This window comes from Macaca nemestrina, chromosome 7, assembly GCF_043159975.1.
Source record: "Macaca nemestrina isolate mMacNem1 chromosome 7, mMacNem.hap1, whole genome shotgun sequence".
NCBI classification, from domain to species: Eukaryota; Metazoa; Chordata; class Mammalia; order Primates; family Cercopithecidae; genus Macaca; species Macaca nemestrina.
This window is the reverse complement of record NC_092131.1, coordinates 14,110,327-14,123,892: the sequence shown is the minus strand read 5'-3', so window position 1 is coordinate 14,123,892 and position 13,566 is coordinate 14,110,327. Positions and strand designations below refer to the sequence as shown.

The window sequence follows — 13,566 nt, the reverse complement described above, 5'->3', positions numbered from 1 at the left end:
CAGATCGTTTATTATACTTCTTTAATAGAACTGATTGGCAAATATGTATATTGGGAAAATTGGTGTTTTGACAGTAATGGTAGGTTCTTGAGAAGAATGAAGGGAGTGGTTGGAACCCAGTGGAATAGTACCGAACCGTGTTTTTATGGAGTTTGAATGCTTTGGGAGATGGCTGATGTGTTATTAGTAAAAGGCTGGCCAGACCTTCACTGACAGGAATGAGTGGTGAGCCTCAGGTAAAGGGGATCCAAGAGAAACAATAATAGCCACCATTTATTGAGCATCTACTAGATACAAAGCACTCTACATACATGATTTTTATTCCTTAGCCCCTTCCCCTGGATGAGATAAGCCTTATTATTATCCCCACTTTGCAGGTTAGGCAACTGAGGCCCAGCGGTTAAGTGCCTTATCCAAGATCATGCAGCTGGCGGGAGTAGCGTTAAGACTGAAGGCCGTCTGCCTCCAACACAGGGCCTCACTCAACACGTGTTCATTTCTTTTCCCTGTTTTTGGGGTCTAGGCTCCTTTGGCTAAAATGTGCCAGAAGCATGGGGTAGAGAAATCTGAGGGTTTTTTTCTTTCAGGTGGCTCAATGCTATTGGCATCTCTGACAAAGGTGTTTTCCCCTTGCTTTGGGAATTCATGTACATGGAAAAAAATTTTGGATTACGAATTAAATCACATTTAGTTTCCCACTTAATATAGTAGTTTTAGGAGAAATAATAATTATGAGTAGAAGGTTGTGATGATAGGGCTGGGCACAGTGGCTCATGCCTGTAATCCCAGCACTTTGGGAGGCCGAGACGGGCAGGTCACCTGAGGTCAGGAGTTTGAGACCAGCCTGGCCAATATGGTGAAACCCCGTCTCTGCTAAAAATACAAAAATTAACCAGGCTTGGTGGTGCATGCCTATAGTCCCAGCTACTTGGGAGGCTGAGGCACAAGAATCGCTTGAACCCAGGAGGCAGAGGTTGCAGTGAGCCAACTGAGATCTTGCCACTGCACTCCAGCCTGGACAACAGAGCAAGACTCTGTCTCAAAAAATAAATAAATAAAGATAGTGATGATAAACTATGTTAGATTTGGCCTATTGAGAGTTTACCCAGCCCTAAGGAAACTTGCCCCTAATTACTTGTAATCATAGTGACCAATAGGAGAGCCTGTCATGTATAGCAATTTTGATATAGTAACCTCAGTTAATCTTCACAACAATGGTGTGAGGCAGACACTTCTATTATTAACCCCATATTAGAAATGGGAAAAGGGAGGCATGGAGAGATTAAATAATTGCAGGAATCATTCAGTAAGAGATAGAGCAAAATTTGAGTCTGAGTATTTCTACTTGCAAAGCCCAGGTTTGAGCTATTACATATTACCAATAGTTAAATGATAAGGAGTCCCTTGTTACTCCTCTGACCTCCAAGGTAACCTAGAGTCATTTAGTTCACAAGTTACTAACTGGCAGCCTGCTGGTTGGCCCTGGCCCAGAGCATATTTTCTTTGCTGAGCTTGAATTTCTAATTTCTTCTTTTGGTCTGGATACCTCCAGTGTAACATGCAGGCTCCATCTTTGCTCAGTTCCCGCCACTGATCTCAGCCTCCAAAGCAAGAAGAACAACCCACAAGCCCGTGGGCAAAAATCCTGCCACCTCTGGGCTGATTTACCAGGCCTGGTGTTCTCACTGATTCACCTGCCTGGCCCTGCAGGGCAGTGCTTTTGCTCTCCACTTTAGATTGGCTCTCCCGTATTATGGGCCAAGAGGGGTGGGATGTACCCAGCGCCACTCAGCCGTGCTCTCTGCCCCCATGCAGCCCTTCCTTTCCCTGGCATCACTCCTCTGCCCCCACCTGCCCCTCCATATGCCAACCATCAGCCCTGACCCTGTTTCAGGCCCGGGCTCTTCTCTCCAGCCCACAGCCGTCCTGGATTCGTCTCACTCAGAGAAGCTGAGGTCAGGTGGGTGGGGCAAGGTGAGCCCCTGGCACCAGCTCTTCCCTGCAGGGTGTGCAGGACCTTTGTGGAAGCCACAGATTTGGCTGTTTTAGGAACAAAGAGCTGGCTTTTTAATTATGCAGCCCAGACAGGCTCCCCGCAGGTGGGTGGAGAAGGGAGCTTCCCAGGGCTGCCTGGCAGACGCCCTGATTTCCGCTCCTTGAAGTGGCCACTTGGAGAAGAAAGGAACCAGCAAGCAATCAAGCATGAAGGACAGAAACACTCTCCAGGTGAGGACAATCACTCTGCCCAGGGGGGGTGCAGGGCGTGGGGGGCTCTGCGGACAGCGGGGTGTGCCCAGGGCCTCCAGCTTGCAGCGCAGAGGCTGGACTCCCATGCTGGGCTCGGGTGGGGGAGGCAGGTAGAGGGGAACCCAGACAGGGCTTTGCAGCCAGGTTGGTTCTCAGGGTTGGAGTCTGGACTTTCTTGCTAACTTGCTCTCTGACCACAGGTAAGTCATTGAATCTCACTAAGCCTCAGTTTCATCAACTGCAGAATGGAGATGGTAATTCCTCTCTCCTGTACGGACTGAAGGGAATGATGTGTCACGTACCCTGCACAGAATGGGAATCCCAAACAAGAATGGGAGCTAACCTTGATGAGGCACACCCTACTTGATGCGTGCCTGGCTCTGTGTTAAATGCCTTGCAGTCACACAGCCACTTATTCTTCACATTGTAATGCCATGTGGCAGCTGGTGTTTTGCTGAAATGAAATCACAGCTTGCAATGGGCATTTGGCTCCCATTCTTCTGAGCGTGGTGCTCCCACGCTGCTGGCTTCGTGTGGTGACTCACGGCTCCCCACCTCTCTGTGTTTGAATGAGCAACCGGGAAATCCTCCTCCATATGGCACGTTCTGCCAGCATTTGGATTTCACACCAGCGTTTCGGTGTGAACACATGATGGGGTTTGGAATGGGGATACTATTTTGAAAATAATAAATGGATGTATTCTTTATTCTTCTCCAGGAAACCATGTGCCCTGGTCTAGTTGCATGGATTTCATGGGGCAGGAGGAGGTTGGGGTGTAGGGGAAATTCTGGCAGACAGGATAAGGAGTCAGACAGATCATCTCTTCAGGACCGCAGAGGATTGTCAGCAAAAGGAAAAGGGAGACAAATTCAGGGGGCCCTGGGAGGCCAGGTGGCCATGTCTTTACCTGTCTTCTTGCGGGTGAGGGTGTTACAGAGATGCCTAGTTGAAAAAGCCCCAGGGAGCCCCGGAAGATGGTGGCACATAAACCTCGAAGAGCAGCATCCACAGCCCTCCCTGAACCAGGTGAGTGTGCAGAGTTCAGATGTCCCCATGGGCGTTCGGGACACGTGCAGAGGCCGCAGTCAGGAGGAGAAGGCTGCTTTAAGCCTGGACATGTGCAACTGGAGTGGTGGGGGCAGCAGTCACCCTTCACCTAGAAAGATCCAGGCACAGCCCCACAGTCACCTGTCCAGGAAGCAGCCCAGGCCAGCCCCTCTGCAGCAGAGACCTGTGAGAAGCCAGAAGATGCCATGTGGCCTGAGCCCAGCTCCCCTGAACCAGGCTACAGACATCTGCTCAGGGGTAACCTGAGGGTGCTTCTTACAGGGAGCAGGCCCAGGAAGACGCCTCAATGACTAAGGGTCTATCTACAAGACACAGAGTCACCCAAAAGACTCTGGTCAAACCAGAAGAGGCTGCAATGCCATCAATTTGCAAATTCAGGGTTTTTATTCCTCTCCCCCCTCACACCCAATGAGGTAGGAACTCTGGACAGTTACATGAAATAAAATGCTATGTTTTCCTTTATGCCTGTATGTACTGTGTAAAATGTATAACCCACTGTTAATTAACAAATATTTCCCATGCCCAGCACGTTTGGCTGTTTGGAGGGCTGGATATTTGATGATGAATAAGGCCCCCTGCTCCCACCATCTTACATTGTAATGGGAGGAGAAAGGCAGGTACACAGAAGGGCAATTGTTCTTAGGGGGTGAGAAGTGCTGTACTGAAAATAAACTCAGGTGATAGAATAGAGAATGATGAGACGTGCTCAAAGACAGGCACAGGTGGTAATCAGAAAAAGAGCCACTGGAGTTTATCTCCCCCAACCTCACAGGTGAGAAATCCGAGGCTCAGAGGGAAAGAGCCTTGCAGAAGTCACCTATGAAGTGATTTTGTTAGACCTGCGGGTCCCTCACTGCAGCTCCTCTGTGCTTCCCACGGCCGGGGAGATGCTTGGCTATAAATCCAGTTGGAATGGACCATTTCAAATCCAAAAGGACCTGTCTGGGTTGGAAGACCCTAGAACTAACTTGTAGCCACACAGAGCTAGGTCTGAATTGCAACTCTGTGCCTTAACTGCTTTTTTTTCCTTTTTTCCCCTGTTGGTAAGCCATTTAACCTCAGTTTACTCATCTGTACGGTGGGGGTAACCTTCCTGCCTACTAGGCTTGCAGGGACTATTAAAGAAACAAAGTACATGAAGCCCTGGGAAGCTGGCCCTGAGTGTCCCTTTATCTCCACACTGGTGGCATTGTCGCTGTGCACATTGTGGGGCCATTGGCACCACCAACCTACCCCTGGAGGCAGAGGTCTTGTCTTGCTTCCCTCTGTATCCCCAGGACACACCCCCGTCCCCAGTCAACACTAGGATATGAGTGAACAGCCTCTGTCTAGGGACTGCCAGGCTCAGGCCGCAGAGGATAACCGACTGGAAACATCCACCAGAGAGGGCAGAGAGCGGGAGCTCTGCGTGCAGGGCTGTCTGTGCCGCCCGGGAGAGGAGGCATTCCTCCGGCGCTGTGCACGACTGGGTTTATGTTCCATGTGTGTTCAGTGAGGAGGCTGCCTCTGAAGGGGGCCTGGATAGCAGATGAGTGGTGGCCAGGCAGAACCTGGAGGGAGAGGTGAGCTGGGCAAGGACAGCGACGCCCAGCCAAGGGGTGGGGGTGGGAACACGAGGCTGGCAGTGAGTGTGGTTTGCTGGATGGTGGGGCGTGGGGTGGGGTGAGCAGTGAGGAGTGGGGCTGGGGAAGCCTCGGGGCCCAGGGCAGCTAGACTAAAGATGGGTCCACAGCAGCCAGCAGGGTGGGCTTGAGTGCTCAGCTGGGCAGGCGGTGGTTGTGTGGAGTGAGGAGAAGCCTGAGGCAGGTGGAGAGAGGGAGTGAAGTAGGGAATGGTATGGGGAGAGGCTGGGTAAGTGGACGTGGGTTGGAGAGCAAATGGGAGGGCCCAGGTGGGACCCACCAGTTTGAAGGAGCTGGGGACCTCTGAGGTTTCCAGCTGGGGCTTCGGGTCAGGAAAGCTGAACCCTGTGTTCAGTGTGGCACCTGGCTTGTAGCAGAGCCTCTTAAGGATCTGGGGACTGACTGACTGGATGAACATATGATGGAGAGCAGAAGGAGCCCCAGAGGAGAGCACGGAGAGGAGAGGAGGACAGGCTGGGAGTGCGGCTCCACCTGCCCCCACAAGCAGGCGCTCACAGAGCTGGATCTCCCAGACAAAGGCAGCCATAGGCACCTGGAGCGCAGGCTGTGGACACCACTTGTGCCAGACATGGAGACAGGGCAGCCTCCATGTGTCACATGACTGGTCAGCTACTTCCTAAGTGGAAGGATGGTAGAGGAACAGGAAACCAGTGACTCAATGGGGGCTATCATGAGCGTGGTGTTGTGGGTGAGTCTGCCCAAAGGTGAGGCCACATCGCGGCCATGTTACTGAGCCAGGTTCCACCCGAAGCCAGCACAGCAGCTCACTCAGGCTCACAGAACTGTCTTCTGTGATGTCACACCATAGTATCATGTGCAGGGAAGGCAGGAAGAAGAGTCTTCCTGCCATCACTCGCTCCCATGCATCCAAGACAGTAATTCTGCCACCTGCCAGGCGCTGGGCAGGGATGTCCTGTGGGTCCTGCTGCATCTCCCACCTCACAGGCAGCAGCAGGACCCCAGAGCGGGACATGGGGCTGTAAGCCGGCCAGAGCCTGGTTTGTCATGTTGGTCATAGGAGCTGTCACCAGTGACCAAAGTCCCCAGAGACGTGAGGTGGAGACACTGGGCTGGCCCCTAGGAGGGCTCTGACACTGCAGCTGTGTGCTGATGGCTCCCGGAGCTCAGCCGATCACCACCTCCCTCTCCCAGGCTGGCCCTGGGTCCCCGTTCCCAGGCCCCTGCACAGGCAGGCAGAACACAGCACATATGCCTGCCCCTCCCTGCTGGCCTCCGGGCTTGCTGCTGAGGATGCCTGGGCTGGGCGTGCACAGGAGTGCTGGCCTCCAGGTTTGCTGCTGAGGTCACCTGGGCTGGGCGTGCACAGGAGTGGGTGTGAGGCCTGAGATGTCCCACTGAACCCTCACCAGCTTTCAGGCAGGCCCCAGGAGGGAGCAGTGGACAGAGGAGCCCTCGCTATCACACAGGCTGTTTCATTAAGGACAACAGTGACAGTCATTGTAACGATGGCTGTCTTCTACTGCCTGTCTACTGTATGCAGGCCAACGGCAGCTCACAGAATCCCAGGCGCAAGGGGTGCTTATAACAGGAGCGCCTTTAAGAACTTCCATGTTCCCTCCACGTCCCTGATGCCCGGGACACAGGCCCTTCCCTCCGTTCCGGCACTGAGCCCCTGTCCCCTGGCCTGTGAGCCCGGTTGGGGGATAAACCTGCCTGACAGCTCTGGGCCCACAGGGCTCTTAGCTGTCTCTCACTGAGCTAACTCTGAAGCCCCAGGGAACCCAGGTGGGGGTGGGTGGGGCCCAGCAGTGCCTCAACAGTGCATAGAGTGTGGGTTGTGGCCCCTGGCTTGTGCCCAGTGGCCGGGCCTTGGAGGCACCAGGTTGGGTTCAACCCCCAGCCCCATCCCTGTTTCCTGGTATGTGCTTGACCTTGACCATTGTGCTCCATCTCTGACCTGTCTCCTCACTCCAAAGATGAGGATGACGATGCTGCAGGGGCTACTTTTTCTCTTTTCCTACATCCCTCCTGGCCCATCAGGTGGGAAGCGCTTCCCCATGGCTGCTTCCTGTGAAGCTTGCCTGAGGGTGAGCCTGGAGCGGGAAAACAAAGTAGCGGGGTGGTGGCGGGAGCTCAAGCCTGGGGGGCCTGTGCCCTTTGGGGCCCTCTGCCGGGCAAGCCTCCCCTCTCCATGCAACTGGCCAGGTAAGGGGGCTCTGCAGAGCAGCCCGTGGGTGTTGAGGTCTACACACGGGGTAGACATCCAGGAGGCCGACCCTGGCCACCGTCACCCTGCTGGTGTGGCCGGCTGATTCCTGCTCCCTGTGATTCCCGTTAGCACTTGTCAACTTAGGGTGACCTTCTGGTCCCATTTTCCCCAGATATCCCCGGTTTCAGCCCTGAAAGTCCCGGGTTCAGGAAAATCTCTCACTCCCAGGGAAACTGGGAAGGTTGGTTGCCCTATTCTCAATTAAGTCAAAAGTCAAGGCGGTGGGTGGCAAGATGAGGGACAGAATTGGCCTTTGAAATCCCCATAAATACCGACCTTGGGCCGTTGGAATAAAACATACAGAAATATCCCACAGAAAGTCCCCAGCCCAGCCCTGGCGTATAGCAGGACCCCAGAGAAGGATCCCCCCATTCCTCAGGCCCGCATTCTCCTTTCCCCCACCCCACAAACGACAACTGACAGATATCTCTATATTTTTATTGAAAATAAAAAAGTCATGGTGCTTTCTGCCTCGTAAGTGGCATATGGACACCCCCAGTGCTGCCGGTCTTGCTTCCGGTACAAAAGTCTTAGCAGGAAACCAACCTTAATGGCTTGTTGGTGGATAAGACGGCATCGACTTGTACATTTGCCCATTGAGAGAACTCCCAGGAGCAACTGTCCTCTCCCCAGTACACGCGGCACATTGCTAAGGCAGATTTCAGGATATTCACATTCATGCATAACGTATCTCACACTACCTGGGCAGTTTAACTCATACTTTGTACAGATGCAGAGTACAGTAGCTGTATTTTTATATATATATATATATGTCGAGATCTCTTTAAATATATATAGCTATATATAATATATATGTTTATATTTTTACACCTATTAGTCTTTCTTCCAAAACTTCCTTTAGAAGCTTCTTAGGAACACCTGAAACCTCTGGGAGATCCTATGATCTGAGTTCCAAAGTTGGGGTCAACCGCGAGATGGCTGGAAAAGATCTATTTGACAAAATGCGAAGGGAAGTGCATTTCATTCTTGACATCAGGGCTTGGACTAGCCTGAGAATCGGTGTGTGTCTGGAGACTGCCGGCTCATTTTAGATAAAAGTTCTAAGCTCAAATACTAGGCTGGCATGGTTTTAAGTACGCTTATGTCTCGTAAGCTCAAAATCTAGTGGGTCTTCCTTGCTGTGCCATGAGACTTATTTTTTGAATGGCCGGTCTTGGGCTTGGGGTGGGGTGTGGGTATTAAGTGAGTATTTTTAAAAAACTAGGCTCTTCCCTTGGTTTTTGCTAACTGGAGTGAGAAGGGATTTTACAAGCCCAACTGAGAGGGAATTTATGTGCAGACCAGAGCCCTGGATGTGTCAGTGGCTCAGGGAAGAGGATACAGGCCCCAAAGCGTGGTGATGGCTCAGCTGATTCCTCGCCAGGAAGCCTTGCCTGGGGCTGGAAGGTTAGGCTAACTGCAAAATCCAGGCTTCCTAGGTTTAAGCCAAGGTAGGGAATGATGGGACCAGGTGAGTGTGTGTAAAGCTGGGCTGTGCCCAGCCCCTTCAGGCTGCCCAGCACTCCATGATCCCTTAGCCAGGAACCTCTTCTCTTGCAGAAGGTGCCCTCTGATCACTCTGAGCTTCTGGACAGCCCAAGGCACGGGCACTTTCTCATGGTTGCAGCACAGGGTGGTGTGTGCTTAGGGCTAGGGTCCTGCCCAGGTGTCTGCTTAGGGCACAGCTTGGGGGTTCAGCAGGCACCAGGAGGCTGAAGGCAGTGGGGGACAGTGCCCTGGGGGGGTCTGCTGGGTTTCCCCCTTTGACCTGCTGCTGGCCCACATCCTCTGGCCTGTTTGTCACCTGGCTCCGCACCTCAAGAGCACTGTGAAGTACCAGCCAGGCCAGGGGCAGGGGGGGCACTATGCTGATGCCCAGGTGTCCAGGGGAAGCAAAATTCAAATCCAAACCCCAAACAAGTCCTCAAATAGAAGGAAATGAGGAAAGAAGAAAAACCCTTTATGGGCGGGTATGCCCTGGGCCTGTCCTCAGCCTGCACCTGCTGACCTGGGCAGGACAATGACACACAGGCAGCTCCGTGGGCACTAGGACTCTGGGACAATGGGCATTTTAAGGTTCGGCCCAAATGGGGACCGGTTTTCAGGTGTGTCTGACTTCCCTGGACTTCAAAGTCTCATCTGTAGCTTAAACATCTACCAGAGGAGTACACTGGAGGTTTAGGAGGCAAATTAGGTCTTACAGGGCTCGACACTGGAACCATTCAATGCATTGGGTTCCTTCTGAGCACATATGTAGGGGCGGTGGGGAGTTTCCCACTCATTTTCCAGGAGATGCAAAATCATCCCGTCTCCCTGGGCTTCCTGATGTGGCCCACAGGGAAGGCAGCCACTTGGGAGATAGGCCAACCAGGCAGGGGTTACCAGCCTGGAGGACTCCTCTCCTCCTGTCCCATTTCATCCCTTGATCCTCCAACCACACTGGAGGGCTCAGTGCTTCTATAGCATGAGATCTCTTTAGACATTGATAGGAAGACACTGGAAGAACAATACCTCCTTCTTGGTGACTGGGGCTCGGGGAGGGTAAAGTGGGGAGAGGATGGAGGACTCTGGGAGAGGGCCTGAGTACAACAGTCAGGCCTCAGGGGACCGTGGGGGACATCCAGCGCCTGGCCAGCATCAGCCTGGCACAGCATGCCCACAGCGGATTTGGCACAAGTAGTGGCCTCTGCCGACTAAGGCAGGGCCTGGCTCACATAGATGCATCGGTTCCTATGGGGTCAAGTGTGGGGATGAGTCTGAGGACAGGTGCAGTGGCCTCTGCCCTTGCCCGGTGGCCCTGGGCCGCGGGTTCAGTGAGTCGTTTTCCCCCTGGAAGGCCAGACACTGCCCCCGAGTGTAAACGCACTCCTATGTCTGCTCAGGAGGGGATTTTGCAGGCTGGGCTCACAGCCCTCCGTGGTAGGCAGTCAGGAGCCTAGGGTGTGGGGTGTCAGTGGGGATAGGAGGGAGAAGGCAGGCCCTGAAGATTGACAACAATTGCAGATGGGGCGATGAACAGATGTGTGGGAAGCACCTTTGAAAGGGGACGTCTGTCTCCTGGCTGTGCCGATGGCTTCTGTTGAGAACGTGAACAGAGGAGCAGGCAGGCTTCCTGGGAGGAGAGGTTTTCCGGCAGGGAGTGGGCCCTGGACCATCTTTCTTTTGGCTAAAGGGGGATGCGTCCCTGCCACAGCAGACAGACAGATCCCCCTGGCTTCGCCAGTGCGCATGCTTTAGACAGCAGCTGGGGGCAGTCAACAGACCAGACACCAGACAGGGAGGAGGATGTGGAGGGCCTGGGGTGGGGACACTGCCCAGGTGCTGCATGCAGCATGAGCCGGGCTCAGCCTGGTGTCCGAGCTGCCTTGGCCCGCAGGCTGACCGGGGGCAAGCCTGGGAAGAGAATGGTTTCTCCTTCGGGAGGCTCGGGGCCTGTGAGGCAATGAAGTCCTGGACAAGCTCAGAGTTAGCTCATGTCCACCTGCTTTCCCATGTCCACCAGTGCCACCAAGGTGTCCCTCTGGCCAGCGGGTCCAGGGCCTGCAGACTCACACCACTGTGTTGTTCACATCCACTCCTTTGTTGCTCTGCGAAGTACTCATGGGATACTCAGCAACGCTGGTGCCGTTTTCGTCTTTTCTCAGTGGTTTCCTGGAAGTGCGGGGAGGGGACAGGGAAGGCAAGGGACGAGGAGGCAGGGACACCATTAGTTATCAGTGATGGTGGGGCGTAACCTCCAGCTAGCATCCCTGCTCCGTGAGAGTGTCAGAAGGAAGCCCACAGCTCTGTTCTTGGTTAGCATCCTCGGGCTTTTAGTCCTTGAGGGGTTAATCAGCAGCTGGACGTGCTCTCAACTCGGGTGTCATGAAAACCGGGGCACAGTTGAGAGGGAAAGAGGGGAGCTATTAACGATGAAACAGGGACAACAGGTATGAGTCAGGGCTGTTTTGGACAAACAAGAAAGTATGTTCAGTCTAGCCCGGTCAAGCTTTGACTGATCTCTTTGATCAGGGCACAGACAGTTAACGGAAGTGCTAGGGGTGAGTTCTGCAATCTTCCTCAGTGTGGGCAAAGGCAAATGCAAAATGTGATGAAGCAGATGGTGGTGGTGGTGATGCTGGTGGTAATGGTGGTGATAGCGGTGATGCTGGTGGTAATGGTGGTGGTGGTGATGCTGGTGGTAATGGTGGTGGTGGTGGCAGTGGTGATGCTGGTGGTAATGGTGGTGATGGTAGTGGTGATGCTGGTGGTAATGGTGGTGGTGGTGATGCTGGTGGTAATGGGGTGGTGGTGATAGCGGTGATGCTGGTGGTAATGGTGGTGGTGGTAGTGGTGATGCTGGTGGTAATTGGGTGGTGATGGTAGTGGTGATGCTGGTGGTAATGGGGTGGTGGTGGTGGTGATGCTGGTGGTAATGGGGTGGCGGTGGTGGTGATGCTGGTGGTAATGGTGGTAGTGGTAGTGGTGATGCTGGTGGTAATGGGGGGGTGGTGGTGGTGATGCTGGTGGTAATGGTGGTGGTGGTAGTGGTGATGCTGGTGGTAATGGGGTGGTGGTGGTGGTGATGCTGGTGGTAATGGTGGTGGTGGTGGTGGTGGTGATGCTGGTGGTAATGGGGTGGTGGTGGTGATGCTGGTGGTAATGGGGTGGTGGTGGTGATGCTGGTGGTAATGGTGGTGGTGGTAGTGGTGATGCTGGTGGTAATGGCGTGGTAGTGGTAGTGGTGATGCTGGTGGTAATCGGGTGGTGGTGGTAGTGGTGATGATGGTTTTGGTGGTGGTGGAGGTAGTAATGGTGATGGTGGCAGCACTGATGATGCTAATAATGGTGGTGATGATAGTGATGGTTAGGGTAATGGTGGTGGTGATGGTTGGGTTGACAGTGGTGATGATGGTGATACTGATGATGGAGGTGATGATGGTGGAGAAGGTCATAATGGTGGTGGTGATTGTGATCATGGTTATGATGGTGGTGGAGGTGGTATTGGTGGTGGTGATGGCAGTGGTGGTAGTGATGGTGATAGTGGTAATGATGATGGGGTGAAGATGATGGTAACGATGATAGTGATGGTTTGGGTAATGGTGGTGGTGATGGTTGGGTTGACAGTAGTGGTGATGGAGGTGATGATGGTAGTGAAGGTCATATTGGTAGTAGTGATAGTGATAGTGGTTATGATGATGGAGGTGGTATTGGTGGTGGTGATGGAGATGGCAATGGTGGTGGTGATGGTGATAGTGGTAATGATGATGGGGGTGGCAATGACAGTGATGGTAATGGCAATGGTGGTAGTGATGATGGTGGTGTCTACACTAAATTGGTACACACCAGTGGTTCTTGAACACTTTAAATTGAGCCATTTGAAGCTCATTCCAGAGGGCCCTTAACCCCAAAAGCGGTTTTTCCTATGCATTTCCTATGCATATAAGGGATCAGGAAGGCTGGGAGTGAGGCTCCGAGAAGGCTCTTGCTCATTTGCTGGGGTTTTGAAATTATGGTGTACTTTTGGGCCTGGCTCAAGTCTCACTTCCTCCCTCCCTCAAGCTGTTCAGCAGGGCTCTGGCCCCCAGCCTGAGTATCTGTATCCTCCTGGTCTAGGCCACATGCTCTCTGTAGCCCAATTCCATGCCACAATTCTGCTATCTCATCCCCACAGGGCAGTAGCCCAGCCCCCTCCAGGGTTCCCAGGGGTGCCAAGGTTGAGCCTGGATCTGCCCTTGCTGGGAGTTGTCCAGAATGGACATTTATGGTCATTGTCATAGGCCCAGTTGATTGCTTCTGCCTTTTCAAATGTCCCCAGAGCCTCCCCAGAGCCATAGTCAGAAGAGCTGGTGCCTGGTGATCAGCTCCATGTCTCCAGGACAAAGCCATAACTGAGTGAGTTCAGGGAAGGCAGGGTCTGTGAGGGGATCATTAGCAGTTCATGTGAAGAATGATCAGGCCTACTCAGAGACTACACACCGAGCTCAGTCTGGTAGTGAACTGTTCCCTTTTCTCGTGCAGCAGAAGTAGCTCAAAACATCTGCTAAGCGAGTCAAGTGCACTCACTCCAGGTGGTCAAGCCCAGCCACCGCAGCTTCTTCTAGGAATGCAAGAGGCAAACCCACAATTCCTCCCACAGTGCATCATGCTTTGTGCAAAGCACTGTCAGTCACAGAGATTTCCTTGTCCCTTCTCTCAGTGGTCACCTGAAGAAGCTAGGCCTGGAGTAAGAGATTCATTTCATGGGGAAACTGAGGCTTAGGGAGGGCTTAACTTGCCCAAGGATGCTCATCTGGTTTGTGATGGGGCCTGGGCCACCACCCACTAACACTGTGTCTTGGCCAGACATTTATCTTCCCATTATTATTATTATTATTATTATTTTGGAGATGGGGTCT

The 13,566-nt window shown here is 53.1% G+C and overlaps 1 protein-coding gene across 3 annotated transcripts in view; it reads right to left on the bottom strand.

The window, feature by feature from the left end:
- Window positions 1-7,601: 7,601 nt before the first annotated feature.
- LOC105467517 (proline rich membrane anchor 1) overlaps window positions 7,602-13,566 on the bottom strand; it is a 70,593-nt gene continuing 64,628 nt past the window's right edge. For 2 of the 3 annotated variants that reach the window (XR_011625600.1, XM_011717151.3), the window contains one exon: window positions 9,844-10,840. Coding sequence is in view for 2 of the 3 variants with exons in the window: in XM_011717151.3 (XP_011715453.1) it covers window positions 10,738-10,840 (103 nt within the window). In the remaining variant the exon portion in view is untranslated. Of the gene's footprint in view, window positions 10,841-13,566 lie in introns of all 3 variants that reach the window. The other variant, XM_011717149.2, reaches the window with a different exon arrangement.